The sequence below is a fragment of the Onychostruthus taczanowskii genome, unplaced genomic scaffold, assembly GCF_017590055.1.
Source record: "Onychostruthus taczanowskii isolate IOZ18803 unplaced genomic scaffold, ASM1759005v1 scaffold25, whole genome shotgun sequence".
NCBI classification, from domain to species: domain Eukaryota; kingdom Metazoa; phylum Chordata; class Aves; order Passeriformes; family Passeridae; genus Onychostruthus; species Onychostruthus taczanowskii.
The window spans coordinates 5048047-5070704 of NW_024499796.1; the positions used below are offsets into that span (position 1 = coordinate 5048047).

General features: G+C 49.1%; 1 protein-coding gene across 1 annotated transcript in view; it reads left to right on the forward strand.

Moving 5' to 3' along the window:
* COL27A1 (collagen type XXVII alpha 1 chain) overlaps nucleotides 1-22658 on the forward strand; it is a 141642-nt gene that overhangs the window by 95844 nt on the left and 23140 nt on the right. Inside the window, exons 29-37 of the mRNA XM_041406960.1 lie at nucleotides 2715-2768; nucleotides 3132-3176; nucleotides 3294-3338; nucleotides 3552-3605; nucleotides 4315-4368; nucleotides 6617-6670; nucleotides 8178-8231; nucleotides 8915-8968; nucleotides 10834-10941. Coding sequence (XP_041262894.1) covers nucleotides 2715-2768; nucleotides 3132-3176; nucleotides 3294-3338; nucleotides 3552-3605; nucleotides 4315-4368; nucleotides 6617-6670; nucleotides 8178-8231; nucleotides 8915-8968; nucleotides 10834-10941 — 522 coding nt within the window. The remainder of the gene's footprint in view (nucleotides 1-2714; nucleotides 2769-3131; nucleotides 3177-3293; nucleotides 3339-3551; nucleotides 3606-4314; nucleotides 4369-6616; nucleotides 6671-8177; nucleotides 8232-8914; nucleotides 8969-10833; nucleotides 10942-22658) is intronic.

A 22658-nucleotide genomic window follows, 5' to 3' on the forward strand; every position in this document is an offset into this window, starting at 1 on the left:
TGAGGAGCCTTGAGGCTCTTGGCTTTGGGTTGCTCCCTGGAGAGCTGCCAGGACCTCACTCACTCATCTCTAGCCAGTGTTGTCAGTAAAAGAGTTTTAAAAATTTAACTAATTGACTAAATGTAGCTTTTCCTGTTAGGGTGGATTAGAGGAAGCCTTTATGCCAGGTTTCAGCCCAGGAGGCCAGAGAAGATGAAGCTTGTGTTTGAGAATAGAGTGTCACTTTCTCCTTCTTCAGGTCAGACGCCAATGAGATGTGCTGTGATGGGATTAGGCAGGTAACTGCTGTGAAGGGAGATTGCCCTGGCAGATCCTGCCGTGCTGGTGACAGGGCTCTGCTGGAAGAGATGAGGATTCTGTAAACACCTCCCCAGCCAGCCAGCCCTGGTGAGAGCCACAGCCATCACTGAGGGCACCCAACAGCCTCCACCCGGCTCAGAGCAGCCCCTGCACTGGCAAAGGGGCTGGGCAGGGCAGGACAGGCTGCAGAAGATGGGTCTGGAGGGGCCAGACTCATTCCAGTTTCCTTCCCAATGCTAACCCAGGTCATCACTGTAATTTCCATGTCCCACTTGCTTCTGATCCCTGTTCCCTCTTCCAGGCCTGAGCTAAGGAATCCTTGCCCTCTGCACATCCTCCCCCTCCTTCACTAGCAGCTCACCACATCATCTCAGACAGTAAAGATGTAACTGCACAAAATATCCAAGAGGCTGCTCAAAGAAGAGGGGAACAGTTTGTTTTCCAGGGAGGAGGAGCATTTGGTTGTGGAGGGTGCTTTCCCAGAATGCCAACATGGTACCCATGCTGACACCTCCCTTCCAGCGCAGCTCTGGGTATTTGTGGGTGTCCCGCTCACCCCGGGCAGCCTCCAAGGTGCCTCCAGCCCTGCTCTTCCACCACCCCCAGTAACAGGCCTGTCTGACTCGAGCTGTCAGTAGCCCAGCTTTTAAGTGACCTTCTGGTCTTTGTCATTGTGCTTTGAGGTTTATAGGGACATGGATTAATAAAACTTTTGGTCTTTACTGCTCTCTGATCTAGGGGCCAGCATGAGCCACAGCACTTGGGGTGTTGGGCTGGTGAGAGGTGCTGTGACATTTGTGCAGCACAGCCCCAGCTGTGAAACACCCCTTGGGTTGTGGGGATCCCATCTGGGGCACAGCCCTCTGTCTGTCTGTCTGTCTGTCTGTCCTGGAGGCCAGGCTGAGCATTCTTCAGAGCTGTGCCATACCGGCAGTGCAATACAGGCTCTTGGTTATTCAGTCTCTGCTCCTCTGAGCAGCCCAGGGCTTTGCCAAGCTCAGTAGGAGTTTTTGCATTATTTTATATTGACAATGTTTGCCTGCTGTAATAATTTGGCTGGGGTTCCTATACATTTCTGCTGTACACTGCTTTTCTTTGTGAGTCTCTCTCTTTGCCTGTCATCCTGGAGTTGCTTTTCTAACACACTGGCTCCCTAGCCCTGTTATTACTTTTGGCACTGGGTTTGCATCCCGATTAAGCACATTGGCTCCTGTTTTCCCTTTCTGCATTGGCCAGCTCCCAGAATTCCTCTTACCACTACGTTCTAGCACCGCTCTGTGCTTTTATTTATTATTTATACTGCACTACTGCCTGAGTGTCCTAACTGAGCTCATGAACTGATTATGAACATGATGTCTGTTAATAAAGTCTCTTCATATGCCCTTTTTTAACTCTTTTCCTTCACTGTGGCTCATTATTCTCTGTGTGACACACTGGTCTCTGGGGGTCAAATGGTGTAGAGGGTTGTGTGTTCAGCTTCCCTTGAAAGATAGATGGTCTTTAAAGTCCCTTTCAACCCAAACCATTTTTTCTGTGATTCTCTGATCATATCCTTACCTTCTTCCTAGGACTCTCCTCACTTGGAACCCTCTAAAAGAACAAGGATACCCCTTCCTCAGTGATGGCCAAGCTATACCATGAACTGCTTATTTCATTTTAGCTGTTCACACCTGCTCATTTGCAGCAGGGTGTGTGTCCCACACACCTCCTGAGGCTCCTGTGCCCACCTCACTCTTACACACCCAGGAGCAGATCCAGGCATGGCACCAGACCCTCCCCACCTCCACATGCACCAGCACCTGCCTGGTCCTTAACAGCAGCCAGATCTTTAAACATCACTCAGGTGTAGCTGAGAACTTGGTGTTCAGCTGCCAGCAAATACACCTTTCTCTTTGGGAGGAATTTGGGGCCCAATATGAAGGTAGTGCACAGTGGGGGTTGTGCACCTCTATACCACCACTGTGACCATGTGACAGTGTGGTGTGGCAAGGGTTAAGGGCAAAGGTGATGGAAAAGCAAGGTTTCTGGGAAGGAAAAGTTTGCTGTCAATAAGGCAGGAACTGCAGGTTTGTCTGTGCATTGCAAAAGTGTTGTCATGTTACCATTGTCTGAAAATAAGGCTGTTCCTGGCCTGCTTTTCTCCTCTGGCTTGGGTCAGTGGTTGGTAGTTGGTTTAACAGGAATAAAAAGTGCTGTGTGCTGGTAACAGTGAGAAATGAGGCAACAAAACACAGAAAGAAACTTTTTAGTCCTGGGCTCTGAGCTGCTGTGCTCAACCCAAGCAGGTATAAGTTGGCTAAGCCAGGATTGATCTCATGGACTGTCCTGGTGGCCAAGGCTAAAGAGACAGCTGGATTTTCCAGTGAGCCATATCCTCTGTGTTCTTATTTTTGCCTCTCTTTGCCTCCTTCTAGGGTGCCAGAGGGCCTGATGGACCCGTGGGCGAGCCAGGGGTGCGAGGTGTCAAGGTGAGTGCCAAGGCTGCTCTCAGCTCTGCTGTGAAATGCTCTGGGCAGGATCAAGGTCACATCCTCCTCCAGGAACAGGGATGTTCAATTGTTCCATGAGGATCAACCAGCAGGGATGAGTCTGTCTTTCACCCAGAGTAAAATCTATCCAGCATTGGTATCAGGACCCTTGCCCACACTCCCAGCTGGTTGGGTGTTCCTTGGGCCATGATCCCAGGTATTTGGCCTCTCAAAAGCTGCAGGGAAAGGAAGGGAAAGGGAAATTTGATGCATAAAAATGCAAGAGCAGATGGGTTGGGGCAGAAGAGCATCACCAACAGCTTGTGCTGCTGCTGGATGTGTCTTTGTCTTTTTGTTTCACAGGGCCGACCAGGGGAGCCAGGCAGGGCGGGCCCAGATGGGCTGCAGGTATGTCCTCTGTGAGAGCCAGAGCTGCCAGCCTTGGGGACACCCACATGTCCTCAGAGCACCACGGGTGAGTCAGCACATCCCCAGGTGATAATTGCTCTAACTGTGTGTCCACAGGGCAAGATGGGGGAGACTGGGGAGACTGGAGCACGCGGCTTCCCGGTAAGTGTCCATGCCTTCTACTTCCTTTCATAGCCTCAAGCCCTTAAGTTCTGAGTCCTGGTCCAGGAGGAAGAATCTGGACCCTATCTCACACTTGCAGGGCTGCCTCTCCCCTCCTGTCACTGGAGCACTTTGGAGGTGCACATTTCTGCTGAGAAATGTGAAGGATTGCTGCTGGGTTGGAGCTGACCCTGGTGCTTTTAATTTTTCTAGGGTATCCAGGGACCTTCTGGACCTCCAGGAGCAAAAGGGGCTCCAGGCGACCCGGCAAGTCTCTTATCACTCTCTCTCCATCTGTCCTTCCTTGTACACAAACACTTAATTTCTTTCTTTGTATGTCTGTTCTCCACCACTTATCCCATTCCCAGCTTCTCTGTCCTTGCCAACTCCAGCGTGGTCAGAGATGTGAAAGACTTGGCTAGAGTCTTAGGAGCCATAAGGAAAGACAATGTCAGACCCCTGGAAAGCCAAAGGGAGCCATGGATCTACCAGGGAGAGTGTAGGATACAGCCTGGGGTGGGTTTTGGAAGGAAAGGTAGGAAAGAAGGGCAAGGTTGGGTCTGGGACAGGGTCAGATGTAACAGGAGGAGTTGGAGTGTAGGTGGAGTGGAAGCAGGAGCAGGAGGGAGGCTGATGGTGTCAGAACTGAGCCCACAGCTGTGGGGGAGTCCCTGGGGAAAGACAGACTTCAAGAGGGCCAGCAGTGCTGGACTGTGAAGGGAGAGAGTAAACCAGACATTTTCAGATTAGCCACTGCAGTTGTTTCAGATGGCAGCCAGGAGGAGGAAGGTCTTCTGAGCTCTTTGCCTGCTAAGGTGCCTCAGCACACCCACTGCTGGCCTCCCCATCCCACTAGCCAAATCTTGCGCAGTGAGAACTCCTCTGAGATGTGGGAGGGAACTGGAGTTTTATCTTACAGACCATGGAAGTGATGGCCCTTCACAAATGAAAAGAGCCTTGTGTCTCTATTTTGCAGGGTCCCCAAGGACCACAGGGGCCACCCGGGCCTTTGGGAGAAATGGGACACAAGGTAGGTCTGACCTCTGTTGCTGTTTGCTTTCCCCTTCCATCAGGGGTGCAGGACGGAGGGAGGAGTGAATGTGCAGGGGAACTTCCCTCCACACCTTGCAGTGTGGAACGAGCAGGAAGGATTTCCCTGAAGTCTGACAGTCAGCTTCCAAAACAAACAGTGAAAATCAGAAATTTGAGCACCCCTTCCATCACAGGCCACAGACACGCAGCTTCTGGAAGTGCAGGCCCATCTTCTCAACAGAAAATACATTTCAAAGGTGACCACGGCAGGGACCAGCTTTTTGCACCAAGGTGCGGCGTCAGGGAGCCAATACAAGCACAATTCAGACTGAGTACCAGTCTTTGTCTCTCTCTGTGACACACACAGAGGTTTGCCAGCCCGCCCAGATGGCCAAGGCAGCCCCAGCAGAGGCCAAGACAGCCAGTGCAGGAAGCTCAGAGACGCCTGTGCTGCTGACGGTGCTGCTGGGCTGTGGTTGCCATGAAGCAGTGACACAAACACACCAAAACCCACCAGCAGATGCCAAACACTGCCCCAGTGGAGTGCAGGGGATGCCTGCATGGTTTCCCCCAACTCCTCTGCACTTCTGGCTTTATTTCACTCCTCTTAAAATAATACAGTCTTGGCTCTTTCTATCACGTGTGCCAGTGCCCCTTGCACAGCTCCTTTCTGTAGGTCCTGAGCTGTAACACAGACGTGAAGGTGGCTTTGAATGCAGTCTATGCAAAGTGTGTGAGTCATGAAAGTTTCCATTCTCATGGCTGCTGGACTGGATGGAGCGAGCTCTCAGCATGGTAAACCACACTGGGGAGCTGGAAAGCTCTACTGAGCCACTCTGGATGCTGCCAACCAAGAAAGTACAGACCTTCATTCAAATCTGTAACTCTTCCAGGAGCCTTTCTCTGCACTGGCACCTCTGGAGAAACCAAAGCAGAATTTTTGCTTTCATTGGAGCTTGAATTTTCTCATTGCGTGACATGAGCATTTGTTCACAAACCCAACTCACACCCTGCTCCCTCCCCTGCTTGAATCCATTTCAGCAAGCCAGGAACTGGCTTTATTCCCTGGGTAGCTCCCTTGACTATGTGCTCTTTTTTCCTTTATTCCCAACTGTAAAGAGAAGGGAGATTGTTGTCTGGAATGCAAATATCATAAGTAAATAAACCGCTAAAATCCTTTAAAGAGAAGCTTTACTGTCCCATCTTTGGGCTTGTTTTACAGACTCTCATTGCCCACGCTTCTCAGAGGTAGCAGCAAATGTACAGAGATGAAAGCTCCCAATAGATCTTGGTACTAAAGATAGTGAATGGCTGTGACCCCACTCTCAGGGGCTGCACATGGAGCTGGACTGAGTGAGAACAGTTTGCAAGGTCATTCTCACATCTTCCATCATTCTATCTTAATTCCCATCTTTTCCCAGGTCATGCACTCATTTTTGGCTCTCTGAGGGATGCCAAACCCCTCTACCAGAGGAGTCTGTGCTCACATGAGAGTGAGGAACTTTCTCTCAGCCAGTCCAGCCTGGGCTGGGGATTTCTGGTCTGAGCCTTGGTCTTTGGATATCTGCTGGCCCTGTGCAGCCAGAGACAGCTGGCTGATGGATGTCAAGGCTAATCTGGCCAAAAATTGTGCTGGAGGGCTCAGTGTCACCTTGCTGCCCTCAGCTCCCTTTAGCTGCCCCTGCCTCTCAGGGAATGGGGGGCAAAGGCTCAGCTGGAAGATGTGGGGCAGCTTCCCCTCCTCAGAAGGAGCCTCTTGGTGCAGAGGATTTGCTCACACAGGTGCAGATGGACAGGTGAGGCTGCAGGGAGCAAGAGCAAGAGCACAGCCAAACATTTCTGTTACCCACTGCACCACCCCAGCCTGCTGGACCCTTGCAAAGAGCTTCCAAGCCTAATTCCGGACTTTTCCCTTCCATCCCAGCTGCTTCCAGTGCTGCTCCCTGGTGGGGTTACTAACCTGAGAAAGCAGAGGGATTGGAAGGAGCAGAGAAAGGTGCTTGGCAGAGGAGGCTGGGGAGAGGGGAGGTGTGAGAGCTGATCAGAGCCCTCCCAGAGCCCAGGCACTCAGGAAGGGCCTCTTTGATGCTGTGGACCCCGAGCCAGCTCCAGGGAGGTAATTGCATTGCAACCAGGGCTTGGCTGTCCCAGGAGAGCTCTGCTAAAGGACTTATGTCTTTGATCTTGCTTTCTGCTTTGTTACAATGGGTTTTTTCATTATCTTGTTGGGTTTTTTTTTCTCCCAGGGACCGCCAGGCTCAATGGGACAACCTGGTCTTGCAGGTGAACCTGGCATGAAGGTAAGAAAAACCCTGAGTGCAGTTTCTCTGTCAGACTGGGGAGATAAATGACAGCTTGTGTTCCTGAAGGACTGTGTGACATTGCAGGTTTACCCTCCAGCAGCCAAAGCAGATAGTGCATTGAATAAAAGATAAAGTTTAAAAAACCTAAAACTGGGTTAATTTTAGCCCTTTTTACAAATTTCTGAGCCCCATCCTGAGGGAGAGACTGTCAGTGCTGGGGAGAAGCCCCATCCCAGGGATCTTGTGCCTCAAGAGCTGTGAAGGGCCTTGGAAATGAAGCTCAACCCTTTGCAGATCCAAAATCTCAACGGAGAGAGAAGTCGTTGAGACTCAGAGATCCAGGCAGCTTCTAATTCGAAGCCAGAAGAGTCTTAGGAAGGTCTCAGACTTAAAAATACCCTCAGACAAGGTCTTGCCACAGTTTCCAAGGCTCAGCTCTCTGGGGACTGAACTCCTCTGATGGTTAAGGGGGAAGGGTGCCCTGCTGCAGATCATGAATGCACCTTCTTGTCCACATAAAAGCCATCTCTTTGTTTGAGTAAAAACCCAATGCTGGGCAGCTCAGAGGGGGTTTTATTTAATCCTAACCCACTTGGTCTGAACATTTGCTCTTGTGAGCAGAGCTTTTGAACAAACTCTATGTGTGGATTAAATGCAATTTCCTCTGTGCTGCTCTTCACTCCACCCCCCACCCCATCCTTTGCCATGTTTTCCTTGGCAAATCTTCTGACACTTCACTGGAGCTACCGTGTCTTTGGCATCCTGATACTGCAGGAGTGTTTCAGCTCCAGTGCTCCTGGCTGGCTCTCCTTGGGACAGGACATGATGATTTGCACAGACTCCCCTTGACCTGCTGGCCTTGCTGGGAAGCTGTGGAGTGAGAGTCCCATCCTGCTCCCTCTCCAAGCTGGAAGGAGCTGGACCAAGACTGGTCTGTGCAGAGCAGTTTGCTGTGGGATGAGGTTTATGGATATCTCGAACCTTTTCCCCTTGAATGCTCTGCATTTCCTGAGCTCTCTTCATGCAGAGCAGCTTGCTTGGATGGGCACACCTGGGAGGGAGCTGCCCTATGGCCATCCTACCCCGAATGCCACATTGGCAGGATCCATTTGTTTGCCAGCTCCTTCTGTTCACTCATTTAACTGCTATCAAAGATTCAGGTTCTTCTGGAACTGGGCTGAAAAGAGCTGTTGGGTTTTTTTCTCCCTCACTCTGGTCACCACACCACATTGCACCCACCCTGCTGCTTGTCTGGGAAGGACCAAGCCAGAGAATTCCTTCCGGATCTGCAGCTTCAGACAGCTCAGAACCCCTGTGACCCTGTCCTGTCCATCTTTGCATCATTGCAACAGAGCCTGTGAGATGTGTCCTTCTTTGCTGCCCCTGTGCTGGGCCTTTGTGTTTGTGTGGGAGAAGGAAAGAAATAGACAACATGGGAAGTACTTCCCGCTCCCTCAGTGTCAGTAACCAGCTTGTCTCTCTGTCTGTGCTTCCTTCCTTTTAGGGTGATCCTGGCCAGCTAGGAATCCCTGGAGAGCAAGGTCTCATTGGCCAAAGAGTGAGTATGGCCACCTTCTGTGCCTCATCAGTTCCCAGAGGTTCTGTCCTTGCTGTCAGGCTGGACGGGGTGACCCTGTTCTCTGCATCCCATAAACCTCCCAGCCCCTGCTCCTTCTGCAGGTGGGGGAAGCACCTTCCCCACAGAGCCATCAGCCCGAGCTCAGCAGTGTCTGGGAGCCTCTCAGACTCAGGGACAGCGAGTGTGAAAGGGGCAGTGTGGGGGCAGAGGTGGAACAGAGCCCTCCTGTTTGCCAGGGCTGTGTCCGTGCACGTGGGAGCAGCGGCAGCTTTAGCAGGGAAACACTGGACACACTGTGCAGGCATGGCAGGGGGGTGAATGCATGGATTGAGGCTGGCAGGGGCTCTGTCCCTTCCCAGGACTGAGGTCAGCTGTTGGAGCAGGATGAGGAAGGCCCAGGTTAAGTGAATCCAGACTGAGCTCCTTTTCCCACCTCGGGTCCATGGAGGAGAAACTGTGGCTCAGAATAGAGCAGGAGGCTGAATTCCTGCCCTTGCTCCAGGAAGAGCTTGTTCAGCATTAGGGTATGAGATAGGACATGTGTTAGAGTGCAGGGCTGGGCTCCCATCACTGCAGGCTGGCTGCTGCTGTGAGCCAGCTGCAGGAAGCTCAGGGAAAAGCACATTTAGGCACAGCCTTATGGTGTTTGCTTCTGTCCACAGGGAGAACCCGGGCTGGAAGGGGACAGCGGGCAGCTCGGGCCAGATGGGATCAAGGTAAAACTCACTCCATGGAGTTCCAGCTCCCACACACATCCCTGTGCACTCAGGTCCCTGTGATTCCCAGAGCCAGGATGAGGCTGAGGGGATTAATGGGTCCTCTGTGGAATAAACCTTTGCCCTGCAATCTCTAAGGGCTTTTTTCTGCAGCACACATAACAAACCCCTCCTGTTTCACTCCTCTACCCACGTTCTTTGGCATCTGATCAGATCTCCAGAAAGGTCAAGTTCTTCAAAATCTGGTTTCCAACAATTTGTCTGTTTTATTTGAGTCTTTACAGATCAAATTTCCAACTAATCAGGAATTCCTGGGCCTGGCAAGGGAAATCAAGGATTGTCCATCACTCTCCCCTGCACCACTGACCAGAGCAATGTTAGAGAGTAAAGAAACCAGATCCCCTTCCCTTGGCAGAGCCCCAGGATCTCACTCAGGGTTTGCTCTGTCTCTCACTGCTGGGAGTTTGCTACCTTGCCCTTGGAACAGGGCTCTGATTCCTGTCCCTGCACAGCCAGCCTTTCCAAACAGGCCAACAATTTTGTTCCATGGAAAGAAAGAGCAGCCCATCCCACAACAATGCAGTTTATTGCTTCTTTCTAGTTAAACTATTTGCCATGTGTCTCTACTTCTGCTTATCTCTGAATGTTGGACCAAAAATCTCTTCCTTAAGGACAGTCAAGGCTTCTGTATTCTCTTGCACTGCTGGCTGTGCCCAGGAGCTCTTGAACCAAAGCAGCTCTTTCCACCCCAAATGTGTCTCTGGACACTTAACCAGATGTGTTTGTGCTCTTTAACCAGATGGGATCTTGTTGAGCTCTCCCAGCACAGGTGCAAGAGGAAAATTGTTCAGTTCAAGGCTGCTTGGCTGCACATGTTTCTTTCAGTATAAAACTGGCCTTTATCATTGTCTCCACATAATTTTGAGTGGTAGTACTGAATGATACAAAATATTTACAATATTGTATTTATTTTGGTAAAAGAAAAGCAGCTATAAATTTACTTCTTACACTTCTATGATTATATTTCTGCTCTATGTTCCAGTTGGTTGATCTTGCCAAATACTGAAATTTTATTATCTGCCAGATTTTTTCATAAATTTCAATGACAGGTTTCACCAGGGGGGCTTTAAGTGGGTATTGGGAAAATTTCTTCACTGAAAGGGTGGCCAAGCATCATAACAGGAAGTGGTGGAGTCACTATCCCTACAAGTGACACCTGGGGACATGGTTCAGTGGTGGACTTGTCAGTGCTGGGTTGAAGTTTGGATTAATTCATCTTAAACATCTTTTCCAACCCAAATGATTCTTTGATTCTGTGATTCTGTAATTGTCAGAGCAGTGATTTGACAGCATACCCACTGCTCAGGCCATGGATCCTTTACAGGGCACAGTGACACAGTTTCACAGAGTGTTTATTGGAGCCCTGGGCTGATTTCTGTTTGGCAGCAGGAGCTGAGCAGCTGCTCCAGACAAACCCATCCTGTTAAAAGTCTTTCAGCATCCCAAGTTCAGGGCTTCTGGATGAGGCAAGGGAGACTTTCAAATCTTGTCTGCCTGCCTCATTCATGTGGGAGGTTCAGGCCTTATTGCAGGAGAAGCAAAGGGGTTCAGGTTACTCTGTGTAATGGGGGAGTTCTTTCTCCTTCAGCCAAGAGATTTTAAAGAAAAGAAACCTGGGTTTGCTCTTTTTTTAAATGTCAAGTGTATTATGACTCATCCTCATTCATCCCTTTTCTTGCAGGCTCTTTTCCTCTCAGTCTCCTGAAATATTAATTATGTGGTGGGATTTTCCCTCGCAAGAGCTTTGGACAGTGACCCATGTGTTGTGTGGGTATAAAAACCTCCCACCCTCCTCTCTTCCACAGGGAGACAAAGGAGAGCAAGGCCCAGAAGGAGAGAGAGGAGAAAAAGGCAGTGAAGGGCTGAAGGGAAAGGAAGGACCTCCAGGATATCCCGGCATCCCAGGTGTCCGAGTGAGTCTGTGAAACCAGCCCTTGCTGACCCCTGGCTTCCCTGCTGGCCTGAGTTTGTGACCCAGGCCACTGCTCAGGGCAGGAGCTCCCCTGGGCTGTAACTTGTCCTAAACATTATGGTAAAGCGTGCTGTTTTCATGACAAACTATGTCCGGGAGATGGTTTGGTCTTTCAGCTAGGACTCACGCTTGAGAATGGGAATCTGATCTGCCACAGACTTTGAGAAATGGTACCTCCCTCCCACACCTCTGTAGGATGGATCCCACATAAAGGAGGAGGTCCAGAAGACTGAGAGGGGCTGATTTTTCCCTGGTTGCCACAGCTGGCTTGGGCCTGGAGTTTGGAATTGGCCACTTTGTGCCTTCTCTGATGGTTACTTGCTTGCTTCTGGTCTTCCCTTCCAGGATTTCCCCATTAAATATAGAAAACCACTAGAAGAAATCATCAGGATATGATTCCTGAATCCTTAGTGAATATCCTGGGCATGTCTGGTTCACTTGGAGGTCTTGGTGCTGTAGAAAGAAAATGTTTGATTCTGGCTCTGAGATGAGAGGAAGCAGGGCAGTGTCAGGTGGAAGAAGGCTCTGCCCAGTGCCCCAGTGGGCTGCTCTGCAAGTCAGGCCTTTCTGCTTGAAATGTGTAGTTTATCAGGTTGCTGACATGGTGTATTCATTGTGGTTGTTGTCTTGGATCAGAGTTATCAGCAGCAGGGGCTTTGCAAGGCTCATTCAGCAGAGGGGCAGCCCAGCTCAGAGGGATGCACTGCTCCCCTGTGGCACATGTCTTACCCCTCATGCAGCAGGGGAACACACCAGCTCCAACCCCACACATCTGTGGAAAAGGAACAAGAAGACCAAGTTTAAAAGCAGCTCTGAAATCCCAGCCTGGGCTGGGTGTGAAGCAGCAGAGCCAGCAGGTACTGCCGAGCCCTGGGTGGATGCTCCATGGTGAAACGTTGATTTTCCTTTTGGTGCTGTTGTGGCTGGCTGAAAGGAGGGCAGGGAGTAGGGTGTGAGGGGATGGAAGCAGCAAAAGAGATGGATTTATGTTGTTTTTGGGCTGAGGTCGGGGTTTGAGCACTGACTCAACTAGAAAGTGGAAACATTGGCTTAATACTGTAGTGCAGCACCATAAATGTGCAGAATAAGCCTGTAGTCCTGCCCCAAATAAGGGCACCCTTGGCCACAGGCCCCTGTACCCAACAGGGAGCCCTTTCAGGACTGGGATCATACCAGAGGCAAGGGTGGTCCCCAACACCCCAGCTCCTTCCCAGCTGCAGGCTGGCATGGCTGGGCAGTCGCCCTCCGTGTGCTGTACTCCTGGCTGCTTCACGTGTTTATATTGTGTATGTTTTCAGAACCAATAAAAATACTAAAATCATGCAAAAGCCATATTAAGTTATAAAGTATAAAATACAGATTCTCTCAGACTCTGTCCCTGCTGTTTGCCAGCATGTCCCTGGGAACGTGATGGTGTTTTCTGTTTTATTTAAAAAAGAAAAAAAGTAGTCAACAGAGCCAAGATTCCTGCTCATAATCACTCCCTTTCGGTTTGTTGGTTTTTGGTTTTTTTTTTTTTACTGCAAAGTGCTATATTTCTATCTACAATTTTAATATACTTCTTTGTATTTCCTAATGCCTAAACTCAGGCAGACTTTCACACCTGCACAGTCTCCAGATAGGGCTGCCTGCCCTGCCAGACACTGTTACCTAAGACACAGGCTGGTGTTCCTGTGCTCACTGAGGTCATTTAAATATGGAAGTCCTCTGACAGAAGCACAAATTATTTTCCTCTTCCCATTACTGAGAATTTCATTCTACATTCCCATGGAGAGTAGAAATATCAGTGGGATTTTCCTTAGATTTCTGTCAAGATAAGGTTTACAGCTCAGATGGAGATAACTGCAAGCCCCTCCTTTCCAGCTGAGGGTTAGAAGCTGGAATATCCAGCCAAGCCATCCCCTGGAGGACATGCTGCAAAAACCACTACAAACTGCATGGTGCACAGAAGTCTTTAAGGCTACTGGACGAAGATAACAAAAAATCTTGTCATGGGGAAGTTGTGAAGGCTGCTCACCCAAGGGCTGACACCAAGGTGACAAAATCCTGTCCAGGATTTGTGTGGTGGCACAGAAATTGGTTGGGGAAGGTGTTGGAGGTGCTTGGAGTGCAGGGAGAGGGAGCATGCTGGGTTTGGGTGTGCAGATACTGAGTGATTCCACACTGTGAATGGTTCTAACACTTCTGATGTGACAGTGTTGTGCTGTCCAATAATCAGTTTAGGTGGTGTTAAGAACTTCATCATTAGCTATTGCATCTCCATTTGGCCACTCCTGGCATGACACCCCCAAGTCCTAACATCTGTGCTTCACCACATTCCTGCCTGGATCCACTGATGCTTTCCTGGGCTTTTCCTCAACTCCAGTATTTGTTGGGATATTCTGCTCAGCTACAAAGGGGACAGGGAAGGTGTTGATCCTTCTGTGCCCTTAGGAGGAGAGATGCACACACAAGGATCAGTGCAGTTACCTGTGCCAACCAGCTGAGCTCCATTTGGGGGTGTGAAGCTCATCTTCTGCTTCTGGAAGAGGTTGGTGTTAGTTTGAGGAAGCTGATGCCCATCTGGAATTGTGGACACATAAAAGGTTCTCCTAAACCTTGGCTTGTCCCTGTGTTACTCCAGAGGGAGCATCCACAGGGACATGCCCTCCATGGACAGCAACAACCTCTGGAAAAACCCTTTTCATCACAGGGTTCTGCAGCCACACCACGTCTTGAAGGTTTGTCCTCAATGCCAAGGAAACATCTTAATCTTTATTTGCTTATGTCTGCAGGAATGTGACACTTCACTATTGAGTGTCCTTGTGACAGGTGTAGGAAATGAGGGGCCAGATTGCTCTGAAAGGACCTGACTCCACTGCTGGTACATTTTCAGCCTGTTTTGTGTATCCTGGCTGGAGCAGAGGCTGGAGCTGAGCAATTTGGCACCACCAGCTCACACCTAACGTGGCCACAGGCCAGCATGAAGGATGGTGGGAGATTAGAGGCTCTGCAGTCCTGGAGCTCCCTGGAGATGGCAGATGAAGGGATGTACCCCAGAGCAACTTTGAAAGCTGGAGGGAGCACAGAGGGTCTGTGCTGCCCCTTTGGGTCCTGCAGAAGAGAGTCACTCACCTGGTGATCCATGGGGTCAGCACAGGCACATCTGGCTTTCCTGAGCAAGGCTTCATTTTCCACAGGGTCATCCTGATGCTGATAGCACATGACTGCCTGAGCACAACCAAACTTCCCTCTGTGCTCAGGAAACGTTTTTCAGAGATCTTTAGCTTTCACTTGGCTCAGCCATTTCCAGCATTAACATATCTGAAAACCGGTTTCCACTGTGGTTTTGAATCTCAAACAAAAAGCAGCAGGGAGGCCCCAGTCGAGTCTCCAGGGGTAGTTTGTACGTGTTTCAACGCCAGTGGATTTCAGCAAACAAACCTGGCAGCTGAGATGGTCCATGAGCTTCACAGCTGTGGCTGGCAGGGCTCGAGGCAGCTGGGGCTGAGATAAATGAGTATCCTCTATCTTTTGGCCACTTTGTCCAAGTTCACACTGCTCCTTTCAGCCCCAGTTCCTGCTCAGTGGAGGAATGGGCCAGTTGTCCCCCTGGCCATAAGAGAGAAATCAGAGCACCAGTGCAAGATGCAGTTGGAATTTCCAGAGATGTGCACCTTTCCTGAGCTGCTTGCCCACGTATTATCCCTCCTAGTGGTTTCTGTCTTCTAACACAAACTCATTGCCTTCACTTGACCTTTACTCTCTTCTGAATGTGGCCGTTTGCCCTCTGGTTTGAACAACAAAAGGCTGAAAATCCCTTCCCCTTGCAGAGCACCAGGGACTGTTTGGGCACCTGCATTCAGAGAGACTGACTGGAAATTCAGACTTTTTGTATGGGTGAGGCAGAACAAGGATATTCTCCTCACTGTGTGGGGACACTGGAAAGTACAAGAGCCTGGTGAACTCTGGCAAGGCATCCATCAGCAGTGCAAGTGTCATGGTGTGGTTTGCCAAAAAAAAAAGAGAATTTATCTGCTCATCTGTAAGGCTGCGAGGGAATAGTGCCACAGAGCCTGAAACACCCAGAGAACATCCCTGGAGAGTAACCTGCACTCACAAAGGATCTGACTGCCCATCAGAGCTGCTCATTACATCAGAGGATGGTAAAAGGCAGAGGATGAAGTCACTGGTGTGCCACCAACAGCCTGGTCACAGATGAGTGGGCCCTGTGAACAACCTCTTCCCCCAAAAAGTGCTTCCTTCTGCTGCTTCTCCTCTGCAGTGATAGCAAATGTGGCATTTCAGCCCTTCCCTGGGAGGATGACACATGCAGCAGTGGCTGAGGAAGGCCCAGGCCAGTTGGAGGAGGGAGGTGAGGGGTTTCCAGCTGCGTTCTGTGGCTCTGCACTGTGGTTTGTGTAATCTGCTGCTTGCCATACACGGCAGACATCTGATAGCAAGGGGTTTACGGTTCCAGGAAAGCAATTGGAGAGCCTGGAAGTACTGAAATACAACATGCTCTGAAACAAGAAATTCCCTCATTGTTCAGCAAAACTGGGAGTCGAGTTCTTTCCACTTCAATTTTAACCTGAAATCCTATCTGCAGTGTCATTCGAGCCATGTCAGGACTCAGAAAGCTTTGAGCCAGACACTCCAATGGTCTGAATTGCCATAAACAATTACATCAGAGAAGATCTTGCTGCCTTTGCAGGCCCTGTTGTGGCATGCAGATGTGCACCATCAGCCCAGAAGAGCTCGAAGGGCTGTAAATCCTTTTGCTCTGGTGCAACAAGATCCAAAGTCCTTTCATTTGCTCTTCGGGAGGGTAGACTGACAGAGCTGGGCTGGGCTGGAAAGCTGAGAAGGTTTTTTGAGGGAATTTACAAGATCAAGCCACTCTCCAGCCCAGGACAGAGCGTGGACTGAACCCGTGGCTCTTGGCTCCTGTGCTGTGGTCGCTCCCCAGAGCAGCAGCAACCCCACACACAGCTCTGGATGGTGTCCTGAGGATCATTCCCACCACATTTTTGTCCCTCTCTCATCTACAGGCTACAATCCTGAAGTGGAAGGCTGACTTGCTGGCCAGGATGGACCTTCTGCTCTGAGCTGGCAGAGCTGCTCCTGCAATGCCAGGCTGCTCTCTGGGCTCTGCAGTGCCAGGGCAGAGCAGGAGCATCTTCTCGTCCTTTGTAGAATGTTGTCCAAACATCACTTAGAGCAGAATTTGTCCCAGAGTGGTTTTTGCTCTTTGTTCTTTTCTGTTTCCTGCCACTGAAAACATGATTCAAAGGTTTTCTGCAACAAAGCGCCTCGCTCTGCTGCTGCTGCTGAATCCAGCCATTCTCTGCACACACATGAGCTCAGCCACAGCTGGCAGCACCACATCCATGTCATTCAGCTCCCTGAAAACTCTGAGGTTGCTGAAGGACAATCCTGGAGTCACCCCTGGTTTTAATCTCTGCTCTCCATGCAGAAATTTTATGAGGTTTTTTGATAATATACTGAGCTGTTGTTTCCTGGAAAAGCTGGGTTTTGTGCCTTGGACCATGGGCTGTCTGTGGAGTAATTACTTGAATGAAATTTCTTAAATTCCCCCAGCTAGAGAGTGTGGGGTCACCCTCTGGCTGAGCAGAGGAAGGAATGGAGAACACCAGGCTGGGTGTGCAGGGGAGGGCAGTGTGTCTGTGCTACCAGTGAGGTCCTCACACCCTTAATCTTAGGAAATGAGTGGTGTTACTCCAAATCCTGCCCTTGAATAATGTGTTAGGAGCAGATGCACAGGACAGGAAAGTGGCTTGCCCAGGGTCATGCAGGAGGTCAGTTGGTGGCACAGGGGGCCCAGGAGGTCACAGCAGGCCATCCCCCTGCCCTACAGCCTGTCCTTTCCAGTAGCTGCTACAGCAGGGGCCCAGTTCCTATACTGGAGTCCAGTTTACAGGGCTGAAGGTGTTTGCACTTGGCCATGGTGTGTCTTTGAGTTACAGCCCTGGAGTGTCATTGCTCGTGCAGACCAACACCCAGGAAAGACATAAGCAGGTATTTGTCCTGCATCAAAAACCAAAGGTGAATAAAGTCGCTCCGAAATGCAGTCAAATATGCTGAAAACCTCTGCTATGAAGAGTTTGAGACCAAGAGGCAGGGTGATGCCTCTCTGTGGAGCTGCAGGCCTGGGTCTCTGCTTCCCCTCCCAGACCCAGCGTGAGCATCCCTGGGCACCCCTGCCCATAGCTGCAATCAGCTTCTCCTCTTGCTTTGATAATCAGCTGGTGGCCCCAGGGTCAGCCTTCCCTGAATCCCACTTAATGCAGAGGTACATGCTGGATTTTGTTGCTTGGGTGATATTATTGTGTGGGGCTTTTTCCCCATTTTTTTGCTATTCTGCTCTCTGTGACTCAGCCCACCCAGTCCACTGACGCCTTTGGAGCAGAGCAGGGTTGCCTGTGAGCCCTGTGCATCCTACAGGGAATCACAGAGCTTTCCCAATCCCAAGGGAACTGCTGCTTGCAGCAACTGAGGCTGCTCTCCAGCAGCTGAGGGGCTCTGCTGCTGGGGAAGGCAGGCTGATCCCAGCTGGTCTTCGTTTAGAGTTAATAGGAGTCAAAATGAGCCAGAATTTGAAATAAATCCCATTGACTTGGCACGGTTTCTTTCCTGACTCAGACGAAGGAGACACACTTTTTGGGCAGTTGCTCCAAGATTCCCCTCCTTATTGCAAGAGAGGATTTCATTCCCCTCCTCTTCCACAACCCCAGGGCATCTGTGTCCTTCAAAAGGAAGATATTAACCCTTAGTGTTTGGGGGAGTGTCAGTCAGAGTTGTGCTGCCCAGGTGCTCTCTCTGTTCTTTTCTTTCCTGTTGTCAGATTCCAACACTAATTTTTTGGAGCATTTTGGTTTCATTGTGTATGAAAGCTTCACAGCTCAGTGGGGATGAGGCCTTGCATTTTTCCTACACTTCCCACTCATCCATCAAGCATTTTAGTGGCACCTTTGTCTCCTGTGCTTTCTCAGAGATGAGGAAGTAGAGGCAAAGAGAGTGGGGGGAAAAAAATAATTATCCCAGAAACAACAAATTAGTGGCAGTTCAGGGCTATCAGATTAAACCAGAGCAGCTCAGAGCACACTGCACTGCTCTTTGCTGCCTTACACTGTGGCTGTTCAGAAAAATCATGTTAAAGTGTCCTCCTCCACAAAACCAAAAGCAGCAGCTGCACACAGATAAGAGTTTGTTCTTACGCAGAGAGTTCAGGATACACAATTTTGGGTTGGATTCCCATTTTAAACTGAGGATCTCGGCTGAAAGGAAAGTCACAGCAACTCTGGCTGTAGTCTTGCCATCCAAGACCTTTTTATAGCATTTCCCCAGTTTGCTGTTTCTGTGAGCACAGCCAGCCAGCTCTACCTGCACTCCCACTCGGGTTTCCACAGGCAGGCCAAGAGCCCATTGCTTCCCAGTGCTCCCAGTGAAACCCTCTGAACCTCACAGCACAATCAGGTCTTTCTTCTCGAGAACAGTTGAGTCTTTCTTCTTTCCCCATACTCATTCAGGAGCTGCTGCCCTGTCTCCTCCCCTTCCAGACTACTGCTAGGCAGAGTGATTATGAAATGTGTTTCTTATAAATCCAAAACATTTATGTCTTCAAATGCCCGGCCTAAATAATCCCACTAATTTCCTGAGTGCTTGTGAACTGTCCTGCATGGGGGGAGGCTTCTCTCGATCAAAGTTTATTAAGTAGAGGTTCTCATATGGAGACATTGCTGAGCAGTAGGAAATTATATGGGGCTTTTTCATTTCCCTTTAAATGAGCTCACTGGCTGGGCCTGGATAATATGGGCATGGTCATTCTATGGTTCATGCTTCCTACCTTTATTGCTGCTTTTAGTTTTCCTGCCCTTTTTATATCTGGTGCCTCAAAGTATCTTTTCCTTTTTTTCCTGTCACCATGTCACTTTTTTCCTTTGCTCAGTAGCTGTATTCTGGTGGTTCTGTTTCTTCCTGCCTTATTTTTGGAAGGGAGGAGTGACCACAGATCTTCACTCAATGACACACCAAAAAAAAAAAAAAGAAATAGTTTGAAAATATGCTCCTGCTCCACATCAGTCCTGAGCAATCCTGAAGCAACCTGAGGCAAGCTTTGGGAAGCTCTCCCAGCAGTTCTGTGCCCTGAGAGCTTCCTTCCTGTGCTATGCTGTGCTGCAAGGAAGGCAGGAACATATTTGCCCTCTGGAATGCCACAAGCCACAGCAGGATGGTGAGTCACATCTCTGTCACACTTCCCGACCCATTGCCTGCAGCAAGAGCATCACTGGCTGTGGGGAAGTTTGGGTCAGGATTTTAGCCCTGTTTGTTGTTTGGCTCTGTTCAGGCCATATCTCTCTGCAGTTCATTCAACTTCCTTGTTTTGTTTTTCTGGATGCTGTTGTCGGAACATAGATTTCAACTGTTGATGTCTGGAGAATTTAAAGCTGAGCTGCTCATCTATTTGCTCCCACTAAATGTTGCTGTTGTGCTGGGCAATAGATCTGACTTTTTCTGTCAAGGCCATCAGCAGCTGGAAGTCTCTTTTTCTTTTTCTTTAAAAATTAACCAATTTGCATTGGAAAATAAACCATTCTTCTTTCCCTTAGGGGAATATCTAAGGCTATACTAAAAAAAATCCTTGTAAATCTGTATCCTTACTGAAGATGACAATGAAATTTTAAACATGCTAGACCTAAGACTATAATTTTTTTTTTGCTTTCCTTGGATATTTTGGCATAGCTGAAGGCATGTGACTTAATAAAACTGCTGCTTTCCATTGTCCCTGGTCACAAATACCATCATCATCTGGAGGTACTGATGTGCTTCCCTAGTGAAGACTGCAGCACATAAAGAGAAATCACCATTTAAAAATAGTTCCATTGATGGCAGAAGCTTGGAAAGAAGATAGATTTTCTCAGCAAACCAGTAACCCAAGGCATACAACAAAATGTGTACAAACCCCGGGAATAAAAGCACCGAGTGTTCAGTGCCGTGGCACAGTGACCCAACTGATGTGAGTTCCAGCAAAGGGAACTTGGATTTAATTATTATGATGTGCAGGCTTTTGTACATCTTCTGCCGTCACTCCTATCTCTGCAAAAGAGAGAAGAAATCTTAGGAACCTGATGAACTTCACACTGCAGTAAAAGAGGTACCAAAAGTTGCTACATTCCCAATGTACTTTGGGGAGAGCTTGGACGAAGATACCATCTCATTGAATTTTATTTTTATCCTTTCTTTTTTTCTTCCTGTTCTGGCCTTGATTTTTTTCATCCCTGGACAGATGAGTCAGAATTTTTCTCATGGAGAGAAAAAGGATGGGACTATTTTTGAAGGCTACCAGAGTTGTTGCTGGGGTTTTCCTTCCCTGTGCAATGTGTGGAGTGGGGCAGTGCAGTGATTTCTGGGAACTGTGCAAACCCCTGCATATGTGCCCTGGGAACATCTGGAATTGCAACAGCAGCCACATCTGGATCATCACAAGTAGAGCTATCACATATCTGGGAACCCCAGACAAGTGCTGAACTGCCTCTCAATTCATCTGGGCGGAATTCCTGCGCAGTTGGAGAAAGCATATCCAGGAAAATCAGACACATGGTAGGCTTCCCACTCACCAGCAGAGCTTGCTGGCCAAAGTCCTAGAAAGCGTGCTGGGAGAGCACGGAAATATCCCTGCCTGATAGAGCTTATTCCTCTCGAGGAGGTGACTCAGTGGGTCAGAATCGGAGCCACGTCTCTGCCCGTGGCGTCGCCAGCGTGGTTTGACCCATTTTTTTATACCAGCCAAGCTTTTAACCAGTGGATGAGAGTCAAGAGCAGCAAGGGAGGCTTGGAACAAGATCTCCATGTCACTGACAGGAGCTGGTGATGCTGCCAATGTTTTTTTTATTCAGCAAAGGAGAGAGAGCTACACCCCAGCTGGAGGACCCAGGAGAACCTTCTGGAGCAGACAAACATCCCTGCTCCCTGAGCTGATGTGTCATAAGGGGAAGATGGTACAAGGAGTTTATTGGAGCCCATATCTCTGTTCACACCCACCACCGAGGGAAAAAACAAGCTCAAGGAACCCTGAGAAAGTCTGAGAAGCTGTTTGTCCATGGAACAGTCTCACTGTGGATTGAGCTTAATTTTGTGAGCAGGATTTGGACTGTCAAAGTTTGGTTTGGTTTTTGTTGTTTACCCTCTCTCAGATGACTCTATTTGTACTTCGTGATGGTGAATGCAAGCAGGAACTTGAATGCTGGCAGACTTTAGGAGCAGTGTGGAAATTTTGTTTCTCAGATGGGAAAATTTAAAGCCTAAACTTGTCTTCTCGAAAAACAACGACATTTTCCAATGAAGGGTAGAAGTTTCACTCATGAAACTTCCATGGGAGATGTATCCTGGTGGAGGGAGCCAGGCTGTACTTCAGACTCTTCTGGAGTAGCTGTGAGATCCTTGTGACCTCCCCATGAACAGGGTTCACCTGCTCTGCCCAATGATAAAGGGTGTGTCTCACCAATGTACTGGTATCTGCATTTTTTACAGACAATATAACACTTTCTCAGCCTGGGGATGGAACCTTTGCTTGGAAATCTTTGTTTCATGAGCTGCCACAGCACCGCAGTTGCAGGAGCACATCTGAGAGTGCAAAACTACTCTGCTGGAGAAGACCATCACTGGGTTAGAAACAGATCTAGCTTAAAATGGGCTTTCTCACCTCTGCAGGAAGCCATCTACTGCTTGTGCTTCCACAAGCTCTTAGAGAACAGTCCAGGGAGACTGATGGAAAAACACTGTGCAACTGATTAAAAACCCCAGGTGTCTCGTTATTCAGTCACATCTTGTTTTGACAGTAAAGCTTTATGACTGATTCCACTATTCCCTCTCCAGATTTTTAAGCCATAGTGTGCCAGGGGCTGTGGATTTACTGTGCTTCAGGTGCTGAGTACCAGGCCCCACAGGAGCTGCTGTGGAGCTGGAAGGGTCTGGCCATTTCTGATGCTTTCATTAGTGAAGACTTCTCTGCACTCCTGTCAAAAGTGTAAATCATGTGGGTGATGCTGGAGGCTTGGCACCCATCATCTGCTGCGGCTGCTCGGCATCTGTGGGAAAGCAGCTCCAAAAGTGATCTCTTGGAAAGTGGCAGCAAAAAATAGCACACAAAAAAAAAACCCTGAGCAGTATGGAAGAGACACAGAACAAGGCTCATGTGCTCCTCTGCAGGGACCTGTGCTTTGTGAAGCCTAATGGTGTTGGCAAGGTGGACTCCTGAAATGTTTGACTTAGGTAAAATGGAGCTATTCCCTCTGGGGAATGAACTGGCACAATCCTTTAGTGTTGGAATGAGTCTGAATTGCTCCTTTGTGTTCAGAGCAGGCACTTCTGAGGCCCATGTTTCAGATCAGAGTGAAAACCCCCCGATATGTCTCACTTTATAAGTTTCTTTTATTCAGCTGAGACTGCAACACCAACCATGATGAAAATTATACCTTCTTAGCTGGGAGGAGGGGGAGCAGAGGGAGAGATGTGGTGCTGGTGTGGAGATGCTGTTGAAAAGTTTGTCATGATTGCCAAAAAGCATGAGTTACTTTCTTCAGTTATACTCTTTCCTTCTTTCTGTCAAATTCAAAATGTTCTGTCCCCCTTGCAGCCAACAGGGTCAAACACTGGAAA